Raw genomic sequence first — 15,597 nt, forward strand, 5'->3', positions numbered from 1 at the left:
AAAGCTAAGAAGTTTCCTGAATACAACCAAACACTTCGAGGGACAGAGTAGCAGGGGCAGGGGTCTGGGGACCATGGTTTCAGGAGACATCTAGGTCAACTGGCATAACAAACTTTTTTAAATGTTCTGCATCCCACATTGGTGAGTGGTGTCTGGGGTCTTAAAAGTTAGCAAGCGGCCATTTAAGATGCATCCATTGGTGCCAACCTGCCTGGAACAAAGGAGAATGAAGAACACCAAAGACACAAGGAAAGTATTAGCCTAATAGACAAAATGGGCCACATAACCAGAGACTTCATCAGCCTGAGAGCAGAAGAACTAAATGGTGCCTGGCTACCACTAATGACCATCCTGACAGGGAACACAACAGACGGTCCCTGATGGAGCAGGAGAAAAGTGGGGTGCAGAACTCAAATCCTAGTAAAAAGACTAGACTTAATGGTTTGATTGAAACTGGAGGGACCCCAGAAGACACGGCCCCCGGACTCTCTGTTAACCCCAAACTAAAACCATTTCCGAGGCCAACCCTTCAGACAAAGATTAGACTGGACTATGGGACATAAAATGATACTTGTGAAGAATGTGCTTCTTAGCTCAAGTAGATATATGAGACTACATAGGCAGCTCCTGTCCAGAAGCGAGATGAGAAGGCAGAGAGGGTCAGGAGCTGGTTGAACGGACATGGGAAATCCAGGGTGGAATGGAGGAGTGTGCTGTCACAGTACAGGGAGAGCAATTAGGGTCACATAACAATGTATGTGTAAATTTTTGTATGAGAGACTAACTTTAACTGTAAACTTTCACTTAAAGCACAATAATAAAAAAATAAAACAAAAGGGAAAAAAAAAGTTGTGATCAAGTTGATTCCAACTCATAGCAACCCATGTGGGTAAGAGTAGAACTGTGCTCCACAGGGTTTTCAATGGCTGATTTTTCAGTAGGTCACCAACTTGCAGATAGATCAATAGAAATTATCTAAAATAAAACACACGGTTATCTCTGAATCCTGGTCCTGTTAATTGTTTTATCTCTTGACAATGGGTCTTTTATTTTTTTTTTCCCGGCTTTTTTGGTGTTTTTTAGAATTTGTGATTGAATGTCAGAAAACTTGTGTAGAAAAACAGTATAGATGGAGGTAAGTAGAGATTGCAGCTTTCTTCCAAGGTGCCTCTTGGTGGACTCAAACCTCCAGCCTTTCAGTTAGCAGCCAAGTGCATTAACCATTTGCACCACCCAGGAACTCCAGGAAAAAATATCTTTAAAAAATGAAGGTGAAATACTTTGTCAGATAAAACCTGAGAGCATTCCTTGCCAGCAAACTTTCACAAAAAGAAACGTTTAAAAAAATTCTTCAAGCAGAAGGACGATAGTACCAGATGGAAATGTGGGTCTACACAAAGAAATAAAGAACACCAGGAATAGTAAAAATGAGGGTAAATAGACAAGACAGTTTTTTTCTTAGTTTTAATTGCTTTAAAAGATAACTGAATATGTACAGCAAAAATAACAAAAATATATTGTGGGATTTATAACGTATGAAGAAGTAAAATGTACAACAGTAGCACAAAGGATGTGGGAGGAAGTAAATGAAAGCACACTCTTATAAAGTTCTTACACTATATGTGAAGTATAATATTATTTGAAGGTAGACTGTGATAAGTTAAAGATGTATACTGTAAACCTTAAAGTAGTGCTGACCAATAGACCTTCTGCAATGATAAAAATGTTTGCTATCCAGTAAGTTAGCCAATAGCCACATGTAAACATTTAATTTTATTTAATTTAAATATTCACACGTGGCTAGAGTCTACCATATGGTAAAGGGCAACTTTAGACCAACCACCAAAAATTTTTAAGAGATGCAATAAATAAGCCAATAATAGAGATAAAATGGAATCATAAAATATTCAGTACAAAAAAAGGCAAAAGAAGAAAGAAAAAAACGGGACGAAAACAACTAGCAAAATGGTAGATATGAATCAAACCATATTGGTAATTACATTAATTGTAAATGGTTGTTTAGACCATTTAATGGTTGTTTAGACCAGTTAAAAGGCAGAGACTGTCATATTGGATCTAATAGTATAAGGTTAAGGTGATAAATTAGTCAGTCTAGGTGTTCCAGGAAGAAAATGGTCAACTGGTCACATAAATTAGGTCTTAGAAACACTGTCGTTTAGTCTGGCAATTAGGAGGATGGAAGTGGCCCTAGCTAGGGCACTCTCGCCAGCCTTGCTTTCTCTTTATTTTCCCATTAACTCTTTATCTATCCTTTTCTGTTACTTCCCTGCTTAAATATTGGGGATTACAAACTAAACCTCTATCTTTCTAAACAGTATACTAAAAGTTATGAGAATGAGACAAATATGTACAGGTTGCCATGGGAGCATAAAAAATGACACCTAACCTTTCCTGGGGAATGGCAGGGAAAGCTTTAGTCTTCTCTTAGATGAAGGGACGCTTAAGCTAAAACTTTTAAAATATTTTTTAAAAATCAAGCAAACAAATGGAATGGCATTGTGTTTTTGAGAAATACAAATAGCTTAGGCTTTTTGGGATATGACGTGGAAGGAAGAAAGTAATATGAGACCGATAGAGTAAGCAGGGCCAGCCTTGGAAGGCCTTCTATTCCACATTAATGTGTCAAGGGAATAAATGATGGGTCCTAAATTAGATTAATGGCTATAGAATAGGGAGTGGCATGGGGCAGATTTCACAGATGTTTAGTAGGAAAATTCAACAGACAACTAATTGAATATGGGAAATGGAGGAGAGGAAAGGGAGACATGAGAATGACTCCCAGATCTCCTCCATGGCTGACTGAAACAAGGAACACAGGAGGAAACAGTTTGGTGGGGAAGGTAATGAGATCAGTTTTACACATTGTGTTTAATAAGTGTATGTGTTTTTATTTTTTATTACTGATTTATTTTAATGAATACTCTACCTTGTTCCTTTTAACCTGACTTCCAGAAGCGAGATTAATAAATGATGAATTTATGTACATACCAAAAGTGGGTCAATATAAATTTGATTTATTAGTTTAGACTTGGGACTCTTTATTGTGCTTTAACTCAAGGAATCTGAGAGAGACAGACAGAGAGAACTATATATAAGTTTGCATTCAATTAGACTTACAGAAGCAATAATACTGTTACAGAACTTTCCTCAGGTATGACAGCCCAGAACCTTTTTCGCTTCCCCTTCTACCACCCAACACTTAAAGCTAGGTATTCCAGAACTGCATCCAATCTTTGTTACAATACCCAATCTCTGTCAGCATGCCATCTCAGAGACTCCCATGATGATTCTCAGATCTCCACTTCCAGTGCAGACCTCTCTCCTGAGCTCCCAAACATACATCCAGCTGCCTCAAGGACACATGCACATGACACCCGTCAATTTCTCAAACTCATTATCTCCTTCCACTCACGCTACCCCCATACCCATACAGAATCTGCTCTTCTCAAATCCCTGCCTTGATGAATAGCAAACAGTCTCTGGTCACTCAAGCCAGACCTGTCCAAGTGCCATTCATGACTCCTTTCTCTCCGCCACACCCTCCATATACTCCCATCTTTAACTAGTCATGTACATTCTACCTCCTTAACATCTTTCACAATGGTTGCATTGTCTCCATTCCCACTGCTACTATTTTAGTTCAGGCCCCCATTATACCTCTTGACTATATTACTACAAGAGTCACTTAACTAGTGTCCCACCCCCAAGATGACCCTCAGGCCACTCCAACCTTCTCATTGCCATCTGAGTGCTCTTTTTCAAAGGCAAATCTTATCCATGTCACTACAGCCAGGACAAAATACCAGCACTTACATTTTCCCAAGAATCAATGCTGTTTCAGGTCACTTACAGCATGTACTTGTTGTTGAGTTGCCATAGAGTTGATCCTGACTCATGAGGACCCCATATATGCAGAGTAGAACTGCTCCATAGGTTTTTCAAGGCTGTGACCCTTCAGAAACAGATCACTAGGCCTGTCTTCCAAGGTGTCTCTTGGGTGAGTTTAAATCACCAACATTTCGGTTAGTAGTTGAGCACATTACCACTTGCAACACCCAGGGTCTACCTGTTAGTTTACCTGGGGAGTTCCTACTCATCTTTTAAGACTCTGCTCAAGTGAATTTGTCTCTGGGAAGGCTCCCCTGATCATTAAAGCTGACTTGTCCAGTGCCTCATCGTGCCACTACTACATTAAATATATGTCTCTATTACTCTATCACATATCATAACCTTTGTTTAGTTTGCCTTCCATACTTGACTGTGAGTTCTATGTGGGATATATGTTATTTCTAAATCACTAGAATCTGGCACAGGTACTAATGTTGGTTTAACTGAAGAAAGGGATAGTCAACAGTGTCAAAACTGCAGTAGCGTCATATAGAATGACATAGAGATGTTTTGACACTTTGGAGACCGCAAGATATCTCAGTGGGAACATTTCAGTGGCCTGAAGGAGTCATTGAGTACATTAAGAAGCAAACAGTAAGAAAATGGATAAGTCTTATACTGAAGGGTAAGAGAGTAATGGGATAGTTTAAGAGGAGAAGCAGGGTTAAAGGAAGGGCTTGCTTTATTTTTTAGGCTAGATAGGTTAGGAATAAAAAGCAAATTATGAGAGAGAAGCTGGAAATATGAGAGGAAATAAGTGATAGAGCAAGGACCAGGAAAAGATTATATAAAATGGGATAAAGAGTCCAAGAGACAGATTAGAATTAGAAATTATTAGGGAGGAAGGGACAGAAAAGACTGAAGGTACCATTTTTTAGTTGGAGTGGAGAAAAGCTGAAGGAGTTCATGATTTATAATTGTTTTTATAAAGGTAGGGTTGCTAGTTTAAGGAGAATGGTAAACGGCTGAAATAGCTGTTGCTGAGCTTGGAGCAAAGAATCCAGCTAGGAGTGAATAAAAGGGCTGTAGAGGTGCAGTGGGCACGCTCACTGTGGGTAGAGCCCTTCACCCCAAGACATTTCTTCCAACTCTATCTACACTTCTGATATAATAATTTGTAATTTTAACGCATCACTGTATAACGTTCCAATTGCTAATCATTTTCAGCTCAATCTCTTGGATATCTAAAGCCAATGTATTAGTTTTCTGATAATCACAGTCATTGGATGGCAAAATGCATTTTGGGACATTTGAAGGCAGGGGTCAGCAATGGCTCTGACCAGACTTTATCTCTAGGTAATATCAGTTATAAAGACTGGGTTCCTGTGAACCATAGTCCTAAGGAAATACGTTAGCATGAAGGAGGAAACATCTAGAACAACTCATTTATGACCATAATCCCACACTCAGATGAACCCTCAGGCTTTTATATATACACTTCAGCCAGGGGCCAGCAGTATTAATTGTTTGATAATCACCTCTTCATTGTTTATTCCCATCCTACAAATGGATATTCTAGATGTCAAAAGTAATAATTTATCCCTGAAATCTAACCGCAAGGTTGGTGGTTCGAGTCCACCTAGAGTCACCTCAGAAGAAAGGTCTGAATCTACTTCCGAAAAATCAGCCACTGAAAACCCCATGGTGCACAGTTCTACTCTAGCACACATGGGGTCACCATGAGTCAGAGTCGACTCAACGGCAGCTGGTTTGATTTTTAAATCTATATTAATTTTTAAAATTGTACACACCCATGCCAAACATTAAATTTTCATGATATTATGGCAATGTGTCATCCTCAGAGGAGACGCGTGAAGCATACGGTCCCATGTATAACAACAACTAAATCTGCACTAGATATCCTGGTTAGAAACTGACTGCATGAAACACACCTGCCAAAAGCACATTTAAAATATCTTATACTTAGAAAAAAATCTAGTTGACATGATAATTATCCTTCTTCCACATTATCCACATTATATTCCTATTAAAGCTAATAATCAGAAGGCAAAGAACCTGGCCCTATTTCAGTCCCTGCAGAAATGCCTTCCTGGGTTACGATTTGGTGAAAATTGAGTAAATTTTTAAGTGAGCTTAGTTCCAGGAAAGTTTATCCTGTAAATACATTACACTCTTTTATAATAAGATGATAATTATGTAACCCAAATATTTTCTTTTTGTTGATACTTCTGGGAAACTCCTTTCCTAATTACAGAGATAGTTATCTGTCTGGCAATATTTATACAATTTCCTCCTATATTTAGACAAATCCGATGGGTCCGATCAGCTGGGTATCTCCCTGCTAAAAGCAAATGAAACACCGGAGCCCCAAATACTATAAATTATCTTGGTTTCTAGTATGAATTTCATATTTTAAATCATTTTCCAACCCCTTTATCCTTTCTAATAAGACTACTAAGCGAACAGATGAGTATCAAGTCATACAGGGGCATCCTGATCCATCAAGTAAGCACCGTGGCCTTGACTGATGGCTTCTTGGTATTCTTGATGGGCTTCTTCCTTCTCTTTAACCTGGAAAGAATGATTTTTACATCCACATCATAATGTGATTGGTGACTTCAGATTTTAATTAGGAAAACTTAATTATGTTTACTAAAACCTAGGCAAAAACAGAAAACTAAGAGCCCATCTAAGATGAATGGAAGCTTATGTAAAGTGATCATCAAAATGTACTTATTATCTGGTAAGAATCTGAACCAAAAAGGGCAACTAAAGAAAAATCTCTTTAAATTGGGAACAAAATATTTCAGAGTCAATAGTTGCGGGGGTGGGGGGGACAGCTTGACTGGAACTTTATTTTGAACAAAAAATAACAAATTAAGTTTATTTTATCTTAAATTTAACAAAATTTGGGTTGTAATTGCAATTGTACGCTAATGCTTAGAATAAACAAAGAATGAATCAACTTATTTCTTTTGGCACAATTTTTATAAATTCATTTCAGTTTGACTTTTATAGCAGGGTGTGGAGGATCAGTTTTTACAAAAATATATAAGAGCTTCACCAGTTATCCAATGTGCCTCTCTTAAACTTTTGATATTAAGTCACTCTTCTCTGAAGTGCTGGGGCATAGAATTTGCCAGACACTGACCAACAAAGCCTGGACAAACAGGAATTTAGAAACCAATAATCAGGGAGGATTCTTGAGTGGAAACTAATTGTATAAGTACAAGAATATTTTTGCTTTATGACAAGGTCGCTACTCAACCTCATAGCTGTGGGGACTCAGATAATGAAGATTTAGGTAGAAGGGAAACCAAAGTAAAGTCACAACGCATTTTCTCCCCTTACCTCTCCTACTATATGCTTCCCGTTGATGAAAGCTTCAAAACCGCACACAGCAGCCTTATCATCCAGAGGAAAGATATATTTTGCCTCAATGGGCACATGACTTTGATTTGTGTATGTCTGAAAAACGATGACCTGAAGAAGAAAAGTCCATATACTTGTTGCTATAATTACTAATGAAAACTCTTAATGCATATTTGTTTTAAATTCCTTGGATTTTTATCATGTCCCTCAAATTCCCAACTGAGGCTTCAGGAGTTACAGGAGATGCCACTGCAATGCAGAGTCTATGTCACATGAGAAAATGCACCAGCCCCATGTTTAGGCAGTTCATACATGCCTGAAAGAAGATGAGTCACTTGATAGCAGTGCAACTTAGTTAGCAGAAGCAATGTAGCTACTGTCAAGCCGGCCAGGAAAAAAGTCCCTTCTTTAAGCTTCCTTACAGCACATGGGCCCGGTACTATTCCAGAATAGTGCTTATATTCAATCTATGATGTCTTGGTACTCCTCCTTGGAGATGTCTCTTTGGTTTTACCCCTTTCTACCCAGCTGCTTTTCTAGTCTAAGTCCTCATCTCTTCCTGCCTAGATGCCTCCTAAATCAAGCCTTTTCCATTCTACTCTATCTTGCTATTTAAATGCTATCATATTAATCTTTGTAAAAGGACAGTTTTCATCACATTACTCGCTTATCAAGAAAAAGCAGTAGTTTTTTAATATTTAAAATTTTTTTTAAACTTAGAGATGTAATAAACAGTAAAATAAACAATGGCATTAATAAGGTAAAATATTTAACAATTTGTAACCAATAATCCCCGAGACTAAAATGAAAAAAAAAAAAAAGTTAGCCTATTCTAAAATGCTATCTACAACTGGATTTACTAAAAGTTAGGGTATATAGTTTGGTTTGGTTTAGGGCATATAGAGCACCAGCCAAATATGTTTTGAGGGTCCCCTCCCTATATAAACAATTTGAATCACTCCAAGTCAGTAGGTCAGCACCCTTCTGGAGACCCAATCTCTTGCAATCCTGCAAACAAATGCCTCAGTGGCCAGTGGAAGAGTTCTGCTTGCCAGACCACTCCCCTGGAACAATCCCACAGGCACAAGTCCCGGAGTTTCTGAGGTGCCTACACAGCCCCCTGTGAGTCCGAAAGGGGAGAAACCAGGACTGGAACTGGCACAGGGCTCTGTTCGCCCTGATCTAAGGGCTGCTGACTCGAAGGATATCACGCTCACCCTTTGGTTGCACAGAAAACTCCTTCAGTTTCTTTCCTGGATGCCCACAGTTCTACCAAACCCCTCAGACACACTTCTCCTTGGCTTGTATTTGATGAGTATGATCAACATCTAATCATACCTTGGTTTAGTGTCTTCATCCTACTCTGCAGATATCCTACCTGCCTCTGGTTAACAAGTTTGTCTTGTGGGTTTCAGCCTATGTCAGCTTGATTCTCTTTGTATATCATGTTGTATAATTGCGCACTCAAAAAATTAGTAATTTTAGATAATGATGATAGATGTATTTTTACCAGGATTTAGAACACAAACTAATACACTATAAAAATTTTTGACATTTAATATTTTTCCTTTAGAAGAAACCATTACATAAATAATAAGCTAAAAACATTAAACTCATTCCAAGATGAGTTAAAACATATGAGCTAAGCACGTAGAGGTGCCCATTGTTCAGCCTCTGCTCAAATATGCAAGGTTAATCTACAGGTCAGCTGTCCAATCATAAATCAATAAAAAAATCTCTGCTGAATGAGTTATAGTGGACAAAACTTCCCCATGAAGGAGGCCATCTCATTGAAATTTCAAATGGAGCAAGTTGTAAAATACAAAGGACATATGCCTCTTGTAACATAATCATAATTTGTTTTGCATCTCCTATATGCCAAAAAATGTACTAGGTGCTTTACATTCATGATATATAATAGCCATACGAATGGGTAGATATTATTATTCCCATTTTACACATCAGGAAACTGAGGCACAAAGAGGTTAAGTAACTTCTCCAAGGTCAAAACGCTAGAAAAGAATGAAGCAAGGATTCTAAGCTATCTTCTTTCTGACTCCAAACCCCCATACTTTGTACCACCTATACCAGGTTGCAGAATTGACTCGATGGCAACCAGTTTTACACCATGTTGCACTACAGCAGTGGTTAGGAACCTGAACTCTAGAAACAGAATGACTTGAGGTCAAAAGTGTGCTCTATCATATCGTTTAATGTCACTGAGCATCAGTTTATGGGCATAATAAAAACAGCATTTAACTCATAGAGTAACTCCACGTGAAAAACTCAATCCAGAGCTTGAATTATAGGAGGTGGTAATTATTGTTGTTACAGCTCCTAAATGCTTCCAAAGGCATAAAACGTTGACCACCAGCCCACATGTGGGTTTTCCCATTTTACTATATGACATTCCCCTGAGCTACTTCAGGGGTGTGGGTATGGGTCAGAGCAGACCGGACAGTGGTGGTCAGATATTTCCAAACTGTTATAAACATCATATATAACATGCTCTTCCCTACTCCACCTTATCCTCATTTCCCCAGTTTAAGGTGATCACTAAAATTAACATTATTTCCCTCTGAAGTTACCAGAGTCATGATTTTCTTATTTTCCTGAGATATTTTTATGGTTGTTTAACATAATCTTCAGTGTTAGGAGGCAATGATGAGTTAAATATTAGAACTCAATTTTAGAAAACTGAGAACTTTTCAAGCTCTACCACCACATGTACCCACCTACCTGCATGTGCACCCATAAGCTCTACCTTCTGTCCCATGATGGTTGATGAACTAACTGTGAGCTCCTACCCAAGTCCAGCCACTGTATCTGAGCACTGGATCTCATCCTCTAGCCTACAAAAGGACGGAGCTCCAGCAATTCGCGTCTCTCCTAGGTCATCAGTTTTCCTCGCCTGTAATGGATCACTCTCACTGGCACATACACATGCTATTATTTCTTCCAGCTCAAAAGAAAAAAAGAAAGCACTCTTTACCTCACTTTCCTTTCTGCTACTGTCCCATATTCTCTCCTGTGTCTCCAAATTCTTTCCTCCCATCCTCCCTTGAACTCACCTTAATTAGGTTTTTGCCTCTGCCACTCAACCAAAAAGGTGTTTGTCAAGGTCATCAATGATCTCCTCATTGCTAAATTCAGTGGTAATTCTCAGTCTTTACTTTACTTGATCTAGCAGCAATATTTGAAACAGTTGATCATTCTCTCCTCCTTGACTGATTTCCCAGAGCACCTGGATGCTCCCTCTCAGACTCCTTTACTGATTCCATCTCATGCCCCAGATCTTTAAGTGCTGGATATCTCTTCTCTCTCTCTACTGTCTCTTGTTCTAATCTGGTCTCATGACTTTAACTAAAACATCTAAATGCTGATGACTCCCTAATTCGTATCTACAGCCTGAATCTCTTCCCTGAACTCTAGACCCATGTCTATACTACCTGACATTTCCATGTGGATATCTAAGAGGCATCTTACATCAATATGGCCAAAAATGAACTCCAGATAGTCTCCTCAACCTGCCCTCCTACTGTCTCTCTCATTTCAGTAAGTAGAAGCACAATCCTTCTAGTTGCTTAGGCCAAAACCCTTAGAGTCATCTTGACTCCTATCTTTCTCTCCTATCACACATCCATCAACAAATCTCATTGGTTCTACCTTCAATCCACAGCCAGAATCCAATTACTTCTTACCACCTCCACTGCTATCATTTTGGTCCAAGTCACCACTCTCCTTGACTGAATCACTTTAGTAATCTCCCATATTTGATGCTGCTAAGAGTGTTGCCTGATGAGTCCCCTCCCCTCCCACAGTAACTGTCCTTGCCAAAGAAGAACTGCCTCACCCAAAATTATGATCCCTCAACAGGGGCAGTGCACATCTAATGACTAGTCTATGTGACTAGTCTCTCTGACAGATCCTACCCCCACCCCATTCCCTTGCAGGTGTTGTTCCTAAGAGCAAATTTCCATCTAGAGTCTTCTTTCCAGAGAAATTGACCTAAGATGTCTCCCAACTGATCCTCTTCAGACTGTTCTCAACATGGCAACCAGAGCAATCCCATTACAGCATAGATCCAATCAGATGACTCAACTTTGCCAAAAATCTTCTAAAGGCTTCAATTTCACCCAGAGGTAAGCTTAAGTCCTATATCCTTACATAATCCTTCCTCCCCCCTTTCCTCTCTGAACCAATTTCTCCAACTCTCCCCCTTCTCACTCAGCTCCAGCCACAGTAGACTGCTTAATGTCGTTTGACGACATCGGGTTCACTCTCACCTCAGGACCTTTGCATGTGCTGCTTTCTCTAACTAGAATGAGTGTTGGCCTGATATTCACGTGCCCTACCTCCTTCAGATCTATACTCAGATGTCCCCTTCTCAGTAAGGTCTTACTTGGCCATTCTATTTAAAAGTTCAGTGCCCCTCCCTCTTGTATAGTCCCCATCCTCTTGCTGATTTGTTTTCTCCTTAGCACCTATCACCATTTACCACATTTTTACAGTGAAACCTGTGAGAGCTGGAATTCAACAGGACTAACTTGTTTTTCCAGGTCTCATAAGTTTCCCACCTTTGACAGCATGCAGTCTTATCACTTTTCTATTGCTCGTTTTAGTGGAAAATATTTGGGCTTTCCCTCTCTGACAGGTTTCCACTTTACACAGTTATGGTTTTTGCAGGTTTTTCAGTATATTTTTTACTATTTATCATGTTTACTTCCTATTCTATGAAAGCAGGTTCCATAAGGGCAGAGTTTTTGTCCTGTTCACTGACATATGCCCAGAGTCTAGAACAATGTCTGGCACATAGTAGGTGTTCAATGAACATTCGTACATAAATTTTAGAAAAGTACATACTTTGTTTAGTTCATACAACAGCAATCAAATTTTCATCTATGATTAATGTCCATTTAGTTTAAATACCATAAAACCACAAACAGCATACCTGGGCTACAACATCTATTACTCTCCCCTTGATGTGAACATCCTCAAGAGGAACTAAATTCCCAGAGGTATCCTGAAGACCGGCTTTGATATTGCTGAAAGGTTTGGTATCTGGTAACTGGTAATCTATATATTAAAAACATTAATGTTAGTTTTTATAACCATCCCTGCATGGTCTATTTTTGTTATCTTGATCTTCATTCCTTCTCCTTCCCTATATACATTACATTATGACAATAGGACAAACAGCATTTTATGATTTTCAATAGCAAATTCTGAAAAACAAGTTAATTCAATTACCCAACCAGTTGCCATCAAGTCAACCCTGACTTATGGCGACCCCACGTGTGTCAGGGTAGAACTATGATCCAGAGGGTTTTCCATGGCTGATTTTTCGGAAGTAGATTGCCAGGTCTTTCATTTAGCAGCTGTGCACATTAACCATTTGCACTACCCAGGGACTCCACTCAAGTATAAGATCACAAGAAAAATGGGGGCAGCATTTTCAAAAGACACTCCTGCCTTTTTAATCTAGAGACTTTGGGAGTCATTTTGAACACCTAGAATCATGCTATTACTTGGAAAAAAAACCCATTGCTGTCGAGTCAATTCTGACTTGTAGCGACCCTACAGGACAGAGTAGAACTATCCCATAGGGTTTCCAAGGAGCGACTGGTGGATTCGAACTGCCGATCTTTTGGTTAGCAGCCAAGTTCTTAACCACTACACCACCAGGGCTCCCATTACTTGAAAGATACTGATTTAAACATACACACAAATACACAAGAGGTCTTAAAAATTTCTAAATGAAGCTTAAGCATGAATCTAGATATCTGTATACCTCAACTTGTATTAGTCATTATTATGTATTTTGCCATAAAAGCACTTTTGCAGCAACATGAAGCTACTTAGATTTTCAATTCAAGAATGATTAAACCAAACTCCTAATACAGCATATTGAAAAGCATTCAAGCATTATACTAGGTGGTTCAGAAATACATTATGGCTAACTATATAAATACAAACTGTCTTGCCACAGATTTCATTTAATGACTAATAGAGAAAAATTTGAAGTCATCTTCTTGAACATACACGAACTCATACATTCTGATAAAAAAATCTTCTAAGTTAAAAATGTTAATGTGTTGTAATTTTACAATCCTACTGATTAATATTATAATACTTTAAGCTTATAATTTTGCATTTTCTGAGAAGCTATCATCCTCTCATACATCTGTCTTACTAATTATATATATATATGTACATATATATTTATACCATACATTAAAATTTATGGAGTATCTTCATTTATCCCATTTAACCCTTATGGCAACACTGTGAAGCAAGTATTGCTGTCATTCCATCTGAAAGAAGCTGATGATCAGAAAGATTATGCAATTTGTCTAAGATTACACAGCCTAGGAAGTGGCAGGGTTGATGCTCAAACCCAGGGTTCCTGATTAAAAAACTGTGTCTTCTTTCTATTCTACCAACTCCCATTATACTTTTTGTACTGTGACATCTTAAAATTGTTCAGTAGGTTTTAGTATTAGCTATCCTGGGATGGACAAGTTAAATGTAGGTGTGCTAATGAAATAACATGTACTTTTGAGATCACTTAACCCCTCTCAAGCATCCTGGTTTTTATTTGTAGAAAATAAAAAGGAAATATTTAGACATGGGGTCACAGATATAGTTACCAAACATGAAGATAAAGCCCACTGAAGATACAAGGTTTGAGTTTTATAAATGGAAAGGAAAATGGTCTTACCTTCAGCCTTTGGAAAACTTGAAAATTCAGGTACATATTCCTCTAATTCAGTATTACCACAAGGATGAAAGTCCTTTATCTGGTCTCCAGGAATGCAAAATTTAATAATATAATTCATTTTAATCTGATCGGTTTTATATACAACAAATTCATCATCCTAGGCCAAATAGAAATTAACAGGTGGTAAAAAACAAAACAAAAAAAATTTTGTTGGTAGGTGTTCTTACAAAATACAATTTCATGTTTACTAATTTAGAAAATAGTGAATTGAGACCATACATATACAATCATTATTTACACTTAAGCATACTTAATAAAGCGAGGAGCAAAAAGTTGACACTTTGTCTATTTCTTGATAAAAATACCTCAAAGTCCGTGATGACAGTTGCTGTTTGTGAGACTCCATGGACACTGTCATAACCTGGTGGTGCTTCTGTTAATGAAAAATCCTTCTTGTACAAGTCCATACACTTCCCAAGGGCCACATTACAAATGACCAAGAGTCTAGTGCCATCTATTTCTCCTGGGTGTGAGTACTTAATGCTTGTACTGTATATGAAAAGAAATAATACATATATGTAATTTACAGTTACATATCATTTATTTTCCATATAGGAAATATTGCTTAAAAGACTTTGCTGGCAGAACATTCCAAATTTTATTGTTTTTGAAATAGCTCCAAATATTCAATTTAGAACTTTATTATTCATTTATTTACAATTTTTAATAACAAACACATACAGCACCCTTATGTTGTGTGAAGCAGTGCTCAAAGCACTTTGTTCCCAGGGAGAGGTGAATTCTACGTGTTCTCCCAAATCTTTATTAGCTATTAAAATATATACATTTTGCTATAATAAAAACCAGAGTGGTGAAAGAGAAGAAAAAGAACACCTTATTAATTAGGAAAAACTGGATTTAATTCTCTGCATCAAAGTTCAGAAAGAACATTGAATATTAAGTAAGTAAGAACGGATCAAAGGGAAAGGCAGTCTGAATTCTAATGCAGTCTTCTGAATCAAAATAGAAAAATAAAAATTATTTCAAATGGCATTCATTTGAACGATTCTGTTTTAACTCCTTTTGGGAATCAGTAGTATAAAGCAACTCTTACTATTAGGAGCAACAGGCTAGGATACAACTTTGGGATCAACAATTCAGGGACATATCTCCTTTTTTTTTTTTTTAATTGTACTTCAGATGAGGGTTTACAAAGCAAAAAAGTTTCTCATTAAACAGTTAATACATACATTGTCTTGTGACATTGGTTGCCAACCCCACAACATGTCAACACTCTCCCCTTCTTGACCTTGGGTTCCCCATTACCAGCTTTCCTGTCCCCTCCTGCCTTCTCATCCTTGCCCCTGGGCTGGTGTGTCCACTTAGTCTCGTTTTGTTTTATGGGCCTATCTAATCTTTGGTGAACCTCAGGAGTGACTTCATTACTGAGCTATAAGGGTGTCCGGGGGCCATACTCTTGGGGTTACTCCAGTCTCTCTCAGACCTGTAAGTCTGGTCTTTTATTTATTTATTTTTGTGAGTTAGAATTTTATTCTACATTTTTCTCCAGCTCTGTCAGGGATCCTCAAATGTGATCCCTGTCAGGGCAGTTGGTGGTAGTAGCCAGGCACAAT

At 38.1% G+C, this 15,597-nt stretch overlaps 1 protein-coding gene across 9 annotated transcripts in view; it reads right to left on the reverse strand.

The window, feature by feature from the left end:
* Positions 1-15,597, reverse strand: part of PARP4 (poly(ADP-ribose) polymerase family member 4) — a 207,402-nt gene that overhangs the window by 91,343 nt on the left and 100,462 nt on the right. For all 9 annotated transcript variants that reach the window (XM_023724840.1, XM_023724834.1, XM_023724838.1 and 6 more), the window contains 5 exons: positions 14,329-14,512; positions 13,964-14,120; positions 12,194-12,318; positions 7,222-7,353; positions 6,355-6,441 (listed from right to left, as the gene is read on the reverse strand). In XM_023724840.1, coding sequence (XP_023580608.1) covers positions 6,355-6,441; positions 7,222-7,353; positions 12,194-12,318; positions 13,964-14,120; positions 14,329-14,512 — 685 coding nt within the window. The remainder of the gene's footprint in view (positions 1-6,354; positions 6,442-7,221; positions 7,354-12,193; positions 12,319-13,963; positions 14,121-14,328; positions 14,513-15,597) is intronic.

The sequence above is a fragment of the Trichechus manatus genome, unplaced genomic scaffold (genome assembly GCF_000243295.1).
Source record: "Trichechus manatus latirostris isolate Lorelei unplaced genomic scaffold, TriManLat1.0 scaffold00264, whole genome shotgun sequence".
In the NCBI taxonomy this organism is placed as follows: Eukaryota; Metazoa; Chordata; class Mammalia; order Sirenia; family Trichechidae; genus Trichechus; species Trichechus manatus.